The 18693-nt window shown below is 37.8% G+C and overlaps 1 protein-coding gene across 2 annotated transcripts in view; it reads left to right on the top strand.

Moving 5' to 3' along the window:
* Window positions 1-18693, top strand: part of PIEZO2 (piezo type mechanosensitive ion channel component 2) — a 514198-nt gene that overhangs the window by 151941 nt on the left and 343564 nt on the right. For both annotated transcript variants that reach the window (XM_027766530.1, XM_027766529.1), the window contains exon 3: window positions 18173-18298. In XM_027766530.1, the coding sequence (XP_027622331.1) occupies window positions 18173-18298 (126 nt within the window). The remainder of the gene's footprint in view (window positions 1-18172; window positions 18299-18693) is intronic.

The following is an 18693-nucleotide window of genomic DNA, read 5'->3' as shown; positions in this document are numbered from 1 at the left end:
CAGAGAGCACGTGATGAGATCGTCACGGTGAAGCCAACTTTGATCCCATTGCCTGGTTCAAAGCCAACCTGCTCACAGTTTTTCTATTTCTAGCCATTAGAAATGTTATCTACTCTGCATTTTACCTATCATTTCTATGTAGTTGGAGTAAAAAAGGTGACTTAAACAAAGATTACTCTATCACCTGGAAGTTCCAGGCCCTGTTGTTTTCTGGAGTGAGAAGGTTTTGCTGCTTCGTCCTTTAGTCCTGATTCTTGCTCTAGAAATATTAAAGTTACATAAACAATTTGCTTGGAAGAAAAGTTACCACTCTTCAGATTTTATTTTTTAGTTGATTTGGATTTTAATTCATGATAGAGCATGCGCATGCATGAACGCGAGAGAAATACCCTTACTTCAAAAGAGTCTCATGCTGCAGTTTGCTTCCCCCAGTGCTCTAGCTGGTCAGGAACTCGGGACTTGTATATTCACTCAGCATGTTTCACGTTGATTAGATCTGGGATCCAAACCTGCTGTCAGCCATGTGGCTTTCCACACTGTAGCTCAGTATGCTATCAAATTCACCACCAAGGCTGGGCTCCTTTGGGTTCTTTATAAACAATTTCTAGGGACCAGCAGATGACGTAATGGTTATGTCACTGAACTCCCACGTAATTAAGAGCGATTTGAGTTCCAGGCACGGTGGCTTAAATCTCATGTCGGGCGTGTGTGGGTACGTGTCCAAGATCCTGAAAGGAGATTGGAAGAGAAGGGACTATGGTGTGACCATACCCCCTCTGGGGGATGATTTCTCATTTTTTGTCTCTTGGGCAAGTGCACGTGCCTTATACCAAAAATCTCTCTCTCAAAAAAAAAAAAAAATCTAAATTTAGCCATTACTTTCTTTAGAAATATAATCTCTGTTTCATTTATTTACTTGTATTTTGTCAGAGCCAACAGAAACTGTAAACGGTAGTTACAGATGGAATGAATAGATTTGAAAACAATGGCCTAGTCACAGAGAAGGGTCCCTGTTGTGTGGTGCTGGAGATCATACAGGAAGGCTCTGGGTTCATGATCTGGGTACGCCTGCTGGCACACTGTCATCTGGATGGCTGTAGGTCTAGGGAGAGGATCATGGTGTGAGGACCCTGTTGAAGGTCCCTCTTCTCTCTCTCTCAGGAAATAAATAAGCTTTAAAAAAAGAGTAGGAAAAGGTTTGCTGGGAAAGGGCCAGCTCTGGAAAAAGATCTTAGGATAGCAAGTTCTTACTTCCAATGCCTGAAAAAGATGCAAATACCAAATATAAGAAATACAGCCATAGGACCAGCAGATGGTTATATTGCTGGACTCCTATGTAGTTGACCATGGTTTGAGTCCCGGATCTGGAGGCTTAAAACTCATGCCGGGCCTGTGTGCGTGTCTGTGCAAAATCCTAGGAGGAGAATGGAGAAGGGATTGCAATGTGGCTATCCCCCTGTGGGGGTGGTTTCTCGTTTTCTGTCTCTTGATCTCTTGAGTGAGTGCACATACCCTATAACAAAAATTTCTTTAAAAATTCAGCCACATAGGTAAATAGAAGATAACAACAGTCCTTATTCTAGCTGCCTGCCAGTGAAGGTGTCTCTATCAAGGTCAAAGAAGACTAGCAGAAAGGATTACAGCCTCGTTTTGCCTCAGGGTGACTGGTTTGGTTTGAAATTCTCTACTGGTATCACCTTTCCTGTAGGTGTAGACTAGCAGGAGGTGATGATTTGGGGCCTTTTCTACCACCTGGTGGGAAAATCATAGCTAGATGATGTACATATGAAACTCTGTCTTTAGCCATAAAGTACCTGCTAAGCTTAATACCATTCACTAGCAGCAGTGCTGATCTCAGGAATGTTTATGGTCTGAGGACAATATCTAGACCAAGATGACCACAGTGGCATGTGGTGTGCTGCCATGATTCCCACTTTGTGTTCGAAGCACTTAGTCCCTAGACTCCAGGGATGGTAGACAGCTGAGCTCCTCCCTAGTAATTAGCTTTAGCTGTAGGGGGTTGCCTTGCCAGATGACATGCATCTCTAAAGACTGTCCACGTTCAATTCCTTCTCAGTGCTGAGTAGTGGGGTAGGATACAGAGGCTCAGCTCCCTTTCCTCAACTTCAGATAACTTGAAAGACCATTTTGGCTCTCAAGCTCCTTCAAAGGATGGACTGAGGGCTCCTATGCAACACTGCATCCCCGTATGCTTCTCCATTGACGTAGTAGTTCTTCTCCTCTCCTCCACTCTAGGTGTCCTTCCTGAAACCTTTCCAATAACTTCTTGCACTTATGTCTTTAAGTTTCTGTTTCCTGGTAACCCAACTGCATGGTTTCAGTGTCCCCACTGAAACTTATAATGAAACTTGACAATCAATGTGGCAGTGTTGGGAGATGGGGTCTGGTAGATGGTGTTTAGGACATGGGAGTAGATCCCTCATTAATTGCTTGAGGCCAGCTCCCTTCAGCTCTCAATGATTAGTTCCTATGAGGGCTAACTGTTATAAATAAAGCCAGTCATTGGTGTCTCTCCTTGGCGTTCACCCACTGACTTCTCTACTTTTTTGCTCTGTAGGGGAGTAAAGCAGCATATGGCCTGCACAGAGTCCACCAGATACCACACCTCTGGACTTTCCAGTCACCTTTTTTTCATAAATCATCCAATCTCCAGTATTCTCATATAGCAACACTAATGAATTAAAACTCCAAACTAGAATGGCAACTACTGTGGTTTCAAAATGATTTACTCCTTAAACTTCTTATCAAAATTTGATTGCTGTGGGGAACCAGCAGTTAGCGTAATGGCTATGTTGCTGGACTCCCACATACTTGACCGCGGTTCGCATCCCAGACCCAGTGGCTTAAAACTCACGCCAGGTGCATGTGCGTGCGTGCCCAAGATCCCAAGAGGAGAATGGAGGAGAAGGGATTGCGGCATGATCATCCCCTCTGGAGGGTGATTTCTCGCTTTCTGTCTGTATGTCTCTCTCTGTCTGTCTGGCGAGTGCATGCACCCTATAGCGAAAACCTCTCAAAAAAAAATGTGATTGCTGTGCAGTGGTGTTAGGAGGTGGAATGACTAAGAGATGGAGCCTAGTGAGAGACATTTGGGTCATGAGGGCTCTGCCCTTGTAGGTGTATTGGAGCTGTTCTCATGGTACTGAGTTCTCACTCACATGAGTGAGGTTGCTGCTCTTATTTTGCCCTTTTTTTCATGTGTGTCTGGTTTTCCTTCTGCTTCTCTGCCATATTTTGATGTAGCCCAAGGCACTCACCAAGAGCTGACCAGATAGGACCAATCCTGGACTTTCCAGCCTGTGAAACTGTGAAAACTTCTTTTCTTCTTTTCTATTTTTTTGTTTGTTTTTTTTTGCTATAGGGTGCGTGTGCTCGCCAGACAGACAGAGAGAGGCAGAGAGACAGAAAGTGAGAAATCACCCCCTGGGGGTTGGCCACGCCACAATCCCTTCTCCTCCATTCTCCTCTTGGGATCTTGGGCACACACGCACTTGTGCTGTGCCCGGCGTGAGTTTTAAGCCACTGGGTCTGGGACTTGAACTGCAGTTGACTACATGGGAGTCCAGTGACATAGCCATTACGCTAACTGCTGGTCCCCAAACTTATTTTCTTTATAAATTACCCAGTCTCAGGTGTTTGGTTATGACAACACCAAATGGACAAGACAGCAACTAATGCCCCAAATGTCAGATCCAGATGACATGCATTACGTGATTCAGAAAGAGGTCGCTTTGGGTCAAAGTTGTAAGGAATGATGTAGAAGAAATGAGTCCTGCTTATGAATGATAAACTTAGGAGGGGAAATGTGAGATGCTGGAGGCTTCATGTCCTCTTCCTTTGTCCCTTAACAGTCATTCTCCTACACTCAGAGCATCATTTTCCTCTCTGATAACATCAGTTTCATTGTAAAAGATGTTTTAGAAGAGTTTGGAATACTTTAAAATAGAACATAAAGCCAGGGTAATAAATGATAGATCCAAATATGAGGGGAGGGAAAAAAGAAAACACAACTACTTTATTTGGCTCCAGTAGTATACCAATAAAAAAATTGGAAATAGAGAATTGAGTTCTTTAAAGAGATGATTGAGAGGTGGGGCACAATGGGGAGTTGTACATCCCACTTGAAGGCATGTAGTGGTCCAATTTGTGAAGGTGGAAAAACTCTAGGGGAAATGAATTTGTCATTCATTTTTCCATTTGCTTTTGTCATGTTCCCAGAACATTTTTCTGTAATTCATTCCTTTTAGCAAAAGTTTTGAGGAGTGCTGACCTCAATGGGAATTCAAATACAATATAAAGTAAATGTGTATTGTTTTTCTAACCATTTGTATTAGTTTGATACTAATTAAACTGCCATTCTTCTAAGCCAAAATTTTAGTACTAGCAACTTTTTGTACTCAGCCTAAAAGCCTGACTGCTTAGCTTATTTTGAAATCCCAGTGCACTATTCTAGGCTAATTAGTATCTATATTTAATACCTCTTTTGAATTTAAAACAAAAAAAAATGCTGGTTTATGTATCAGCTTGTTCTTCATATTTTCCACTTGGACCATTAAATTGTAGCAAATCCTTTAAATATGAATAATACTTTCCAAGATAATTTTTCTAAATATAAGGTATATTTTTTCAAAGTATTAATACATGAACTACACAGGACTTGTACTAGGTCTTCCTAATCAAGCTGTAAATAAATAACAATATCGGGAACCAGCAGTTAGCGTAATGGTTATGTCGCTGGATTCCCAAGTAGTCGACCGTGGTTCACTTCCCGGACCCGGTGGCTTAAAACTCACGCCAGGTGCATGTGCGTGCGTGCCCAAGATCCCAAGAGGAGAATGGAGGAGAAGGGATTGCGGCGTGACCATCCCCCTGGGGGGCGATTTCTCGCTTTCTGTCTCTATGTCTCTCTCTGTCTGTCTGGCGAGCGCATGTGCCCTATAACGAAAATCTCTCCAATAAATAAATAAATAAATAAATAACAGCATCATCTTGGGGGTAAACTGAAGAAGACCTTAAACTATGTGTAGAACTTGGCACCAGAAGATGGCATAATGGTTAGGTTGCTGGACTCCCATGTAATCGACTGTGGTTTGAGTCTCGGACCTGGGGCTTAAAACTCACACTGGGCATGTGTGCTTTCATACCCAAAATCCTGAAAGAAGGATAGAGGAGAAGGGGTTATAGCATGACCATCCTCCCAGGGGGTGATTTCTCTCGTTCTGTGTCTCTGGCGAGTGCACGTGCTCTATAGCAAAAATCTCTCAAAAAAAAGAAAAAAATGTGTAGACCTCTTCCAACTCTGTTTTAATGCAGAATATGCATTCAATTCATTAACTTATCTATAAACCCATATAAATAAAATGTTTCACTATTTCATTTTCACTAAAAAGAAAATTACCACAAGGCTCACTCTTCCTTAAAAATTTCCAGGATTTTGGCATAAGTTGTTTCTTAAATGGAAAATTTCAAAATTAGCTTATAAAAATTGGCACAATCGTAAGAAATGTGGATCTTCCATATTTGCATGTCAAGTTTAAATCACTTAAAAGCAAGAGAATTGGAAATATTGGCTAAGGCAGTAGCCTCTGAATTACTTTCAGAAGTGTAAACAAAATGAGGAGTTAGATTTATACCTATGTTTAAATCCTAGTTCCTGAATTGAATCTGTGAATTGATGATAGTCTATTTTTAAGCTCCATCTGAGGTCATATGTTACAAATAACCAAAATATATAAATAAAACTCAAGTTAAAATTTATAGAAAATTTTCTACTTCCTTTCCTTGCTACTTATTCCCTCTGTTACTATTGAGTTTCTTCTTCTTTGGCATTCTTTTCTTTTTCTTTTTTTTTAAATTTTTTATTTACTCATTCATTTATTTCAATTTGACAAGAGAGACACACAGAGAGAGAGAGAGAGAGAGAGAGAGAGAGAAAGAAAGTGAGAAAGCAAGCCACCAGGTCCGGGACTCAAACCACGGTCGGCCATGTGGGAGTGTCCAGTGCCTTAACCACCACTCCACCTGCTGGTCCCCTTCTTTGGCATTCTAATACTCAAAGAAAAATGGCATATATATGTACAGTTCAGTACTATGCCATTTTAGCCATAGATTACTTTGTGAAACTATTCTCTGGGTTACTTTTGGGAATTATCTTGAAATTAGCATGAATTTTAAACAATCATTTTAAATATATGCACCATTTCCTTATCTTTCTAACTATTAGTGAATATTTATTAAGTGACATATCTTTGGATAATTCAGATTTTAAATTTCTCATATAAATAGAACATAAGCACATGAGCAATAGTAATCCTTCAGTTATTTCAGTACACACAGAATATTTCCTAAACCAGAAAAACAGAGATCAGTTCTAGAAATGCCATGAATTAATCAGAGCCTGGCTGTAACTGGTGGAGGGTCAGGGCGGGGCAAGCAAACATCTTTTTAATCCATTTCAGTTGCTCTTCTTCATTCTTGAATTTCCAAGTATTCCTTTAGTATTCTTTCCCTTCTCCCTGAAGAACTTACTGTGGCATTTCTCTTAGAGAAAATCTTATATTTTCTGCATCTGAGGTTGCCTTCTCTTTGACTTTGTTCCTAGAAGATATTTTCACAGGACATAGAATTCTGCATTCATAGTTCATGATCATGGCATGAGAGGGTGGTCCTCTCTCTCTTTCTGTACTTTCATGGAGGAACTAGTTAAACAAAAATGTAATCTTTAAGTATTTTCCATATATGTAATGTGACAGTTTTCTATAATTGTCTGTAAGAAGTTATTGTTTTTTTGTTTGTTTGTTTTGTTTTGTTTTTTAACCTTGGGTTTTCAAGAAGTTAGTTATTATGTTTCTGGGGGTAGTTTTTTTGAATTTATGCTGTTTAGAGCTTGTTGAGATTATTGTATTTATAAATTACGTCTTCAACAAATTTAGCTATTAAAATATTTCTTTTGTAGCATTTTTCCTCCTAATTTTTAATCAATCTAATGACACAATGATAAGCCTTTTGATATTGTCCTCAGGTCTCTGATATTCTATTATTTTTTCAGTCTTAGGTTATCTTCATATTTACTGACTTATTTGCCCTGTCATCTCTATTCTACTCTGAGCCCATCAAGTTAATTATTTTTTATGCCAGATGGCATATGTATGTGCATAAAGTAGAAAGATAAAGAAAGAGATAGAGATAGAGGAAAAGCATTCCCCATGGACCCTGGTCACATACCTGGTGTTAAAGCCAGCAGGGTCAGGATTTGAACACCAGTCAGCCAAGTTGGGTCTGGTTTCCTCTACACAGAGCCTAATCAAGGATAGCCTGAATTTTTTTATTTCAGATTTTTTTAATGTTCTAATTTATGTGTGTGTGTGTTATTTCTGTTACTCTGCTAACAAACTTCAATCTTTTCCTTTATTTCAATATTGTTTGCCTTTACTTTGTGGAACACAGTAATGATGAATGGTTTTAATAATTTTCTTATAATTACAGCATCTGTGTAGTTTCAGGGCTGTCATATGTTTATTGTCTTTTCTCTTGAGCATTGTTCAGATTTCCCTGGTTCTTCATGTTAAATAATTTAGATCATATCCTGGACACTCTGAATAACATGTTATGTGACACTAGGTCATGTTAAAATCTTCTGGAAGCCCAGTAGCACAGTTTTACTGTGCCATTCTTTCATTTTGGACATCATATGTAAGATAGGGGTTCAGTTCCTGGATTGAGTTGTGCATGTGGAGTGTGCACATATGCCTATGATCCTGGCTGCCTAGGAAGCTGAAGGAGAGTACTGTAGAAGGATATCCTGTTGAGAGTGTGTTTTTCCGTGTGTGTGTGTGTGTGTGTGTGTGTGTGTGTGTGTGTGTCTGTTTTCTTTCTCTCTTAATAAACTTTTAAGAAGTCCTGTGGAGAATGCTAATTTTTTTGTTTATTTCTTTGTTTTATCAAGAAGTTAATCTGACTGGTTTTAGGCCACAAGCCTTGTCTAACTTTCTGTGAGATATGTCAGTTCAGTTCTCAGTAATGTTGCTGTAATATTCAGGTCTTTCCTGCATTAAGGGATCATTCTGGGACTTAAGCAGTTCATTACATCATAATTCAGTTTCCAAAGCTCATTTGGAGTCATTCCATTAATGTAAAGTTTGAGGGTGATATCAGGACTAATACTGATTTAAAACAGAACTAGAGGATCCTCCTTCTTGTTTTCTTCTCACAATTTATTCTTTAATCTATGGAACTCCTTTTCCAAGTTCTTTAGTCATAAACACTCATGGGGGGGTGGAGAATCAAATATCTCAAAGGGAGCAACAGTAATGTAGGCTTTACAATGCGGACTTCTTTGGGGCATGGTTAAGAAAAGAGAGAAAAAAGATAGTTTAGAAAGAGTATATAATTTGATGGTTTTCCACTACAATCATTGTCCCATTCTTTTTAGTAGTTAGCAGGCAGATATGAAAATGGAGCAAGATATTTCTAATGGCATGTGGCATTATTAAATTATATTTAGATATTTTGCTTTATTCTGTTCACCGAAATGCATAATTATCTTATACTAAGTTAGTTCAAGAGAACACATGTTCACAAAACGTACGTGAACAGAATAAATGAAAAGCAATGGCTGAAATAAAAAGTGTCTTGAAATTGAAGGAGGACATCAATAAAAATGGATGAGAAGGTAATGCCAAGAATGATCTCTCCAAAGAAGCATTTAAAAATAAAAAAAAGAAGCAAAAACAGAGTCAACTATGTCAGAACTCTTGAAATCAGTCAAAAATTGATTGTGAATGATGAATCAAGAAAAATGCATCTAAAAATGGCATGAAAGTGCTTTATTTGCATTTGTTTCATGCCAATCCACAGAGTGTCAGAGGGCTTGAAGACAGCAGGACGTGTTCTCTGTGTGGGGCTCTGGCCTCTGGTTCCAGAGAGAGAGGAGCAAACCTTATTCTCAAATAATTTTGTTTATCTATTCTACCTCAGTTGCCTTAACGACTGATGCAAGGCAATTCACTTTGTTTCATCTAACTCAAAACCCACTCAGGGCAGGTAGGATTAGGTATTTTTTGGAAATGCTGTAAATCAGAGGAACAACTCACAGCTGTCCAGAGCAAAAGATTACAATGGAAGCAAACAGAGTCTTGAAATCCTGGTATAAAAAGGTGGGAGAGAATTTCTTTGAGAAATTACATCACTCAAAAGTACCCATGCACACTGGGAAATTTCAAAAGTCACATAAATGTCCAGGACAGGATGTACATTCAGAAAAGATCTGAGAAGACCTTAAGCTTTTAGTTCTAGGTGATTCTAGTCTCAGTGTAAGCAGCAAGTGAAGGCTAGGACAGAGATATAAAAGGCCAGCTCTTGTGCTCTTGATCTGTCACTTTCTTACCTTCCTTGGAATTCAAGTAAGTATCTGAAAATACTAGCTGAAGAAAATTGAAAGGAATGGACTTCAACTATTACACCTTACTAGAGGTAAAGATTTATAAAAATAGTTTAGAAAAGTCACTAAACAAACAGCTACAGCCTTTAGCAATCAACAAAGGCAATTCCTAAGAAGGAAAAAGATCTGGTTTTCAGAATTTTGACCTGATAATAGCCCAAATGTCCAGGTTTTAAAATAAAACTATTAGTAGCTCAAAGAGACAAGAAGATATGGACTAGTCAGAGATTAAATTAATAGAAACTGACCCCGAGGGAGCACAGATATTGAATGTCCTAGAGAAAGTCTTTAAATGACCTCTTTTAAATATTCTCAAAATACTAAAGGAAAGCATAGATAAGAGCTAAAAGAGATGAGAACAACTCTCATCAAAAAGAAAATATCAGAGACCCACCTGTGGTAGTGCAGGCTAGTAGGAATGCTGTTGTGCGATGCTGGAGGCTATATGTCAAGTCTCTGGGTTCACATCCTGTATCTATCTGAACACCCCACAGGTACACCTGTAGATGCAGTTGTAATCCTGGCTGGCTGCAAGGTTAGTGGGAGGAATTCCCCTGTGGCATGAGAAACTCCTACTGAGGGACACTTTTATATGTGTGTGTGTGTTAAAAAATACATAAGTTGAACTTAAAAATAAAGAAAATATCTTGCTTATATTCTTTCTATACAACTCATACTTTTTTCTAAATTTATTCAGAGGGTGAATTTTATATGTATATTTTGCCCCTAAACACTTTTATAAGCATTTCTTTTTTATTGGAGAGGTTTTTACTATAGGGCACGTGCACTTGCCAGACAGACAGAGAGAGATAGAGAGATAGAAAGTGAGAAATCACCCCCCAGGGGGAATGGCCACGCCGCAATCCCTTCTCCTCCATTCTCCTCTCGGGATCTTGGGCACGCATGCACCCGCGCCCAGCGTGAGTGTAAGCCACCGGGTCTGGAACGTGAACTGCGGTCAACTATGTGGGAGTCCAGTGACATAGCCATTACGCTAACTGTTGGTCCTTCATAAGCATTTCTTAAGAATGGGATTGTTGTTTTCCTAAATGACCTCAATAAAACTACCAACTTCAGAAAAAAAAAAAAAGAAAGAAAGAAAAGATTAATAAAGAAATAGAAATTTAAAAAGGTAACCAAACAAGCATTTTATAGCTGAAAAGTACAATAGCTGAAATAAAAAAGCTCACTGAGGTTTCAATGGCATTTTTTAGCAATCTAAAAGAACCAATGACCTTAAAGATAAATCAATTGACAGCAGAAAAGAAAAAAAATAAAGAAAAATTAACAGAGCATAAGAGAATTCTGGGACACCATCAAGCATATCAGTGCACAAATATTGGAAATTTTATAAAGAAAGAATAGAATAAAAAGGTCAGGAAGAATATTTGAAGAAGTAATGATCAAAACTGTGCAAAGCTTGAAGATATACTTGTAGCTACACATTCAAAAAGCTCAATACTACCACGAGGTTAAAACAAAGATATTCACAGTAAGACTCATTTATAACAAGAATGTCAAAAGCCAAAAACAAAGACAGAGTCTTGAAAACAGCTAAAGACATGATTCATAATAATCAACAGATATTTAATAATTTTTTGAGAGTTTTATTTGCCTTAGGGTATATGTGCTTGCTGGGGAGAGACAGACACAGTGAGAGGGAAAGTAAGACATCACCGACCCTCCCCCCCCAATGGGGAATGGCCATGCCACAATCCCTTCTCCTCCATTCTCTTCCCAGGATCTTGGGCACACATGCACACATATGTGCCTGGTGTGATTTTCAAGTCACCGGGTCCGGGACTTAAGCGACAGTCAGCTATATGGGTGTCCAGGGATGTAACTGCTATGCCATTTGCTGGTCCCTGATATTTAATAATATTAATAAGATTCTCATAAGAAACTGTGGAAACCAGCAATAATGGAATGACATTTTTAAAGTGCTGGAAAAACAAACAAGAAAAACTTATTAACCAAGAATTTTATATCAAAACATTTTTATATAAAATTTTATAGGCAAAACTATCTTTGAAAATCAAAGCTGGGCCTGGAGACACGTTCTTTAAAAGAAAAGACCAAGTCAAAACAAGGCACTTAGTATGGAACCTAATCTGACATAAGCAGTATCCTCATAAGTAAGGGAAATTTGGACAGACAGAGATTCATCAAATATGCCTGTGTACAGAGGAAAAACCATGCAAAGAGGAAGCAAGAGAGTGACCATCTGCAAGGAAAGAAGAGAGCCCTTTAAATGAATCAAACCTATTGATCTCTAGCCTCCTGAACTGTGAGAAAATAAAAGTTCTGTTGTTTAAGCCACCCACTTTGTCATATTTTGTTATAGCAGCCCTAGCCAACTATTATGTCTACTTTCACCATTGCTCTTCAGCATTGTATTGGAAATTCTACCCAAAGAAATTAGGCAAGGAAAAATAAAATAAAAGACGACCAAGTTGGAAGGGAAAATTTAAACCTATCTTTATTTGCAGATGGCATGTTCCTATATGTAGAAAAATCCTAGTGGCTTCAGGGCATTGGAAGATGGAGTTCAAAGTACAGTAGAGCAAGTGAATAATTGATGCTATGAGTGCCTTGGGGTCACCATGTATCCAACCCTTTTCTTCATGACCAGTTAGCAGCATGGTGGTTAAGGCAACTGGATCCCATATGGCTGACTGTGCAGTTCAAGTCAGACCCTGTGACTTTTAAAACACTATGCATGGGACCAGCAGATAGCATAATGGTTAGGTTGGACTACCATGTAGTAGATCGTTTGAGTGACAGATCCGGTGGCTTGAAACTCACACCAGGTGCATGTGTGTGTGTGTGTGTGTGTCCAGAATCCTGAGGGGAGAGTGGAGGAGAAGGGATTGCAGGATTGCCCCCTCTGAAAGATAATGTCTCACTTTCTGTCTCTCTCTCTTTGTCTCTCTGGTGAGCGCATACCTGCATGTTTGCTCAAAATCCTGAAAGGAAGGAGAGATGGGAGAGAAAGGATTTCAGCATGATCATCCCCCACAGGGTGTGCTTTCTCACTTTCTCTGTCTCTGTCTCTCTCTCTCTCCATCTCTCTTTGGTGAGTGCATATACCCTCCAGCAAAACAAAACAAAAATGTACCATCCCCCTTTAGGGCTGGCCACACAATTTACAATGATAAAGAACAGGCCATTATCCTAGTGCCAATAAACTGCTTCATATCACTTCTGCTAATGGACTTTTACTCAAATCTTTCCCTTCTTTCGTATCCCCAAGACCCTCCTCTGTTACCTCTGACTAATGCGAACTATCCCTGAACAACTTACACATAGCCTCCCTTAAATGCTTTCACACAATGCTATTTCCACAGAGCTGGTGGTATTTTTGTCATTTTTCTCTAGACCTGAGGATGGTTGGATTTGAGACATGCCCCAGCGCCTGACTTTTATTTTTGCTAAGTTTTCATTTTTTTAGTAATAGCCATCCTAACTGGTGTGAGATTGTCATAACCTATTTGTGCTGCTGTAACAGAATACCAGAGGCTAGGTATTTATAAAGAGTAAAAATTTATTTCTTGTAGTTCTGGAGTCTGGTAAGTCCCTAAATATTATAGTGTTTTGTTGCTACGTTCTGGGGAGGGGATGAGATGAACATCATGCCCTCACATAACGGAAGAAGTGGAAAGAAACAACATATTCACTCAAACTCCTTCATAGGATTTTAATCCTGTCCACAAGCATTCGATCAACCTTTAAGATTAAATTATAATCTAAAGTCTTCACCTCTTAATACTATCATGTTGGCAATTAAGTTTCAATATGTGAATCTGGGAAGACACATCAGATCACAGTAGAGATGGTATTCAATTGTGGTTTATATTTGCATTTCACGCATAATTAGCAATGTTGAGCAGTTTCTTTGTATACTATTGGCCATTCGTATGACATCTTTGGAGAAATGTCTACTCAGTTTCTTTGCTCAGTTTTTAATATGGTTATTTGTTTTTATGATATTCAGTTGTTACTCAGTTGGATGGTTTCCTCATATATTTTGGATATTAGCCATTTTTCAGAAATATGGTTTCAGCAAATATTTTCTCCCATTTCATCGGAATTATTTTCATTTTGATTATTGTTTCCTTTGCTGTGCAAAATCTTTTTAGTTTGGAATAGTCCCATTTATTTTTGCTTTTACTGTCCGTGCTGGTGTCATAGGCAAAAATATTGCCAAAAACCAATATCAAAGAGATTTTTTTTCTATGTTTTCTTCTAGATCTTTTATAGCTTCAGATTTTTAATGTATTTTGAGTTAGTTTTTGCATATAGTGTAATATAAAAGTCCAATTAAGTTTTTTTTCTTTTACATTGGAATATCCAGTTTTTCCCATACCATTTATTGAAAATACTCTCATTTCTTCATTTTGTATTCTTTAAGCCCTTATCAAAAATTGGTTGACTATTCATTTGAGTTTATTCTCATTTCTGATCCATTGGTCTTTATGTCCATTTTTATGCCAGGACCATGTTTAAATCACTATGTTGTCAACCTAAATGTTTCAAGAAGACATAAGGGCTGGAACTTCCTGTTCTGACATCTTGATATTATCACTCCTATATAGAGTCAGTTTTGACATTTATCAAGTTAATATAAATAAATTGGTTTCTGAACAATATATAATACTTAATTTGACCTTTTCCACTCCTCATAAGGAATCTAGGTTTTTTTTTTTTAATATTTATTTATTTATTTTTATTTTTTTATTTTGGAGAGGTTTTTGCTATAGGGCATGTGCACCTGCCAGAAAGAGAGAACAGAAAGACAGAAGGTGAGAAATCATCCCCAGGGGAGATGTCCACACTACAATCCCTTCTCCTATATTTTTCTCTTGGGATCTTGGGCACACACACACATGTACCTGGCGTGAGTTTAAACCACCAGGTCCGGGACTCGAGCTGCATTTGACTACATGGGAGTCCAGCGACATAGCCATTACACCAACTGCTGGTCCCAATTTTGTTTTTAAGGAGAGATTGTTTTCTCTAGGGTTCATGTGCTTCCTGGAAAGACAGAGAGAGACAGAAAGTAAGAAATCACTCCCCTCCAAGGGAGGACCATGCTGCAATCCCTGCTCCTCCATTCTTCTCTCAGGATCTTGGGCATACACACACACATGTGCCCTTCTTGAGTTCAAGTCACCAGGTCCAGAACTTGAACCTCAGTCAACTATGTTGGAGTCCAGCAATGTATGGCTGGAGTTATGCCATCTGCTGGCTCCTTTGGTTTCTGTTTTAACTTATGAGTTTATGACACATCTTTTAAAAAAAAAATTTTTTTTGAGAGGCTTTTGCTATAGGTCGCGTGCGCTCACCAGACAGATAGAGAGAGACAGAGAGACAGAAAGTGAGAAATCACCCCCCAGAGGGGATCGCCACACCGCAAACCCTTCTCCTCTGTTCTCTCGGGATCTTGGGCACGCATACATACGCACCCAGCGTGAGTTTTAAGCCACCAGGTCAGATACGCGAACCGTGGTCGACTACATGGGAGTCCAGTGACATAGCCATTACGCTGACTGCTGGTCCCAGTTTATGACACATCTTAATGTCTGTTAGAACACATCAACTTTACCCACTTTTCACATTATTTCTTTTTTTTTAAGCTTCATTTATTTATTTTTATATACTTTCATATTATTTCTTAAAATTTCAAAATTGGCATGGTAATTCATAGAGTTTTATTCTTCCAAATATGTTTTTAAATAGAGCTTATGGAGATCCTCAAAGTATCCCCCTCCTTTTTTTTATTTTTATTTCTATTTTTTAGGTTTTTGCCATTGGATATGTGCTCTCCAGAGAGGAGAGAGACAGGAAGAGATAGAGAGAAAGTGAGAAATAACCCCCCCCCAGGGGGGATAACCATGCCACAACACCTTCTCCTCCATTCTCCTCTCATTAAAGACACTGGGTCTAGCACTCAAACCATGATCTACCACATGAGAATCCAGCTGCTTTAACCACGTCACCATCTGCTGGTCCTCAAAAGCTTTACTTTTTATGTATTTTGAAATACGTTTGTTGAAGGTATAAAAGCTTCTGTTGGCACTTTATTTGAAATTGTATGAAATTTATAGACTAAACTTGGAAAATAATTGACATTTTTTGTCATATTATCTCATTTATGAATGTAGCCTATTTATTTGTATCTTCTTATTTATCTGCTTTTTACAATTTTGTCTATAGAGGTCTTGGGTACTCTTTGTTAGGATAATTTTTAAATACTTTTTTCTTAGAGATAGTTTTACTAGAGGGTGCATGCATTCATTGGAGAGACAGAGGCAGGAAGTGAGAAATCCACCCCACCCCCTGAAGAGATGGCCATGCCATAATCCCTTCTCTTCCATTCTCCTCCTGGGATCTTGGGCACACATATGCATATGCACTTGGCAGTTTTAATTCACCAGACTCAGGACTCGAACTGCAGTCGACTACGTGGGATTCCAGGGATGTATCCATTATGCCCTCTGCTGGTCCAAATTTTCAAATACTTTTAATACATCTAAGTTCAACCAGGATAGCAGTACTCCTCGGAGTTATCTATCTATATCTATATCCATCTATCTATATCTATCTATCTATCTATCTATCTATCTATCTATCTATCTATCATCTATCCATCTATCTATATCTATATCTATCTATCTATCACCTATCTATCTATTGTCTATCTATCTATCATCTAAGGTTTACTACAAGAATTTTCTTACTGGAGACCAGCAGTTGGCATAATGACTATGTTGCTGGACTCCCATGTAGTCAACCACGGTTTGAATCCTGGACCTGGTGGCTTAAACTCACACCAGGTGCTTGTGTGTACATGCCCAAGATCCCAAGAGGAGAATGGAGGAGAAGGGATTGCAGTGTGGCCATCCCCCTTGGGGGATGATTTCTCTCTTTCTATCTCTCTGTCTCAGTCTTTCTGGCGAGTGCACGTGCCCTATAGCAAAAACTTCTCCAAAAAAATTAATAAAAAATAAAAAATAAAAAAAGAATTGTCTTACACAATTAATTATGTGGCTGGCTAAGGAAGTCTACAATCCACAGGTAGGCTGTCAGGAAGGGAAGATCACAGGCAACTTGAAATTCATGGGCACAAGCTGAGTTTACTCTTGACAGATAACAATTCCTTCTCTGTCTATCTGTCTCTCTTTTACTTCAGCCTGGTTTCCAAGCCTTCCAACTAATTGAATCAGGCCTTTCCAGATTATAGGGAATACTTTCAGTTAGTTAAAGTCAGTTGATTATGTAATTCAATGACATCTGTGGAAACTACAGCAACACCTAGATTAGTGTTTGATTAAGTATTAAGTGTACTATAGCCTTGCCAATTAACACAGTAACAAAACTATCACAGTACAGTTTCGTTTGCTAATTTTCTACTCAATTATTACTAATTTGGAGGAGGTATATTGATTTTTATAAGAGTATCTTATATATAAATCATTTCTTGAATTTTTCTATTTGATCTAGCTGCTTGTATTTTCTTTTATTATATTGGTGATTATATCGTTTAAAAATAATTATATTTGAACATAGTATTTGCAAATAATTCTAGTTATTAAGACTCTTCATTCTTTTTCTTATTTTATGACTTTGGCATTGTTAATTGGTAGCAGCGATATAAAATATCCTTGATCATTCTTTGACATTGTTGGGGGATGGTGTCCAAAATTCCATCAATAAACAGGACATTTGCTGTAGTTATGGTATAAATGTTTTAAAGATGTTTTCCTTTCCTCTTTTTTTTTTTTTTTTTTTTGAGAAATTTTTGCTGTAAGGCATGTGTGCTTACCAGAGAGACAGAGAGACATAAAGTGAGAAATCAGGCAGGGACGGCCATGCCACAACCCCTTTTCCTTTATTTTCCTCTGGGGATCTTGGGCACACATGCACATGTGCTCTGTGTGAATTTTAAGCCCCTGGTTCCAGGACTTGAACCATGGTCGACTATGTAGTAGTCCAGTGACATAACCATTACGCCATCTGCTGGTCCCAAAGGATGTTTTCTTCTATTGCTAATTTTCTTAGTTTTATTTCTCTTTATCATAAATAGATTTTGAACTTTATGAAATGTTTCTTTTGTATTTATTGTGAAAATGTGAATTTAACTTGAAGACTTGCTAATGTTAAACCCCACTGCTTTCCTACAATAAATCCTAGGTCATTATAATGCATTATATTTTTACAATACTATTCCAATTGGTTAGTAAATATCATTTTTTATTGTTTATAGCTATGTTCTTAAGTAAAACTAGCTTATAATTTTCTTTTCCTAGGTTTATTTAATTTTGAAATTAAAGTTATTCTAATTTAATAAAATGTTAACATAACTTTCCTTTTTCTATTTTCTGGAAGTAATTTTATAATATAGCGTTTATTCATTACTCTGAAGTTGTCAACATTTCCTCATAATACTTTCCTTTTTTTATGAGTTTCACTGTAGCATGCCATATAACAAGTGTGAAGGCATCTTTGTATTGGAGTGAGTGTTTAATCCTTGTAAAGAACAACTGTAGTATGTTACAAAGGGAATAAGTTAACTGTTAGCTATAGACTGATAATTACGCTTTATGAACTTTTGAGTAGATCTACATACTAGATTACACAAGAACATATATGTAGATGCAGATTTGGTGTGTTTGATCTTTTCTCACAGTCTCTGTGTGTTTTATTCCCTAGGACACACGGGACGGTTATTGAAGTCTCTGTGCTTCACCAGTCTTTCCTTCTTGTTGCTGCACATCATTTTCCACATCACTTTGGCTAGCCTTGAAGCTCAACATCGTATTGCACCTGGTTACAACTGTGAGTATTATTTTTTTATGTTATCTATGTGTATAATGAAAGTTATGTGTTATCACACTCATAGAAATGTATGCAATAATTACATTATAAAATTTATGGTAACATTGGTCAGTAGAAATACATATAAAGCAATTTTGCTATGAAAAATTAAGTCATGAGACCAACTTAATTAATGAATCTTCAACATACATTAGAAATCAGATTTCTATCTGTTTGGAAGACATTACCATTGTCTTTAACTTAAAAATCAAGATTTACATATAGTTCTTGGAACTTATTCATATAGCAAGTAAGAAAAGACATTCAAAATTCTGACATAATATATAAGACTACAGAAATTGAGCTATATGAATTATATAACAGTGACAGCAATTCTACTATAATGCATAATATAA

This window comes from Tupaia chinensis, unplaced genomic scaffold (genome assembly GCF_000334495.1).
Source record: "Tupaia chinensis unplaced genomic scaffold, TupChi_1.0 Scaffold143584_1, whole genome shotgun sequence".
Classification (NCBI taxonomy): domain Eukaryota; kingdom Metazoa; phylum Chordata; class Mammalia; order Scandentia; family Tupaiidae; genus Tupaia; species Tupaia belangeri.
This window is presented reverse-complemented; position numbering and strand designations above follow the sequence as displayed.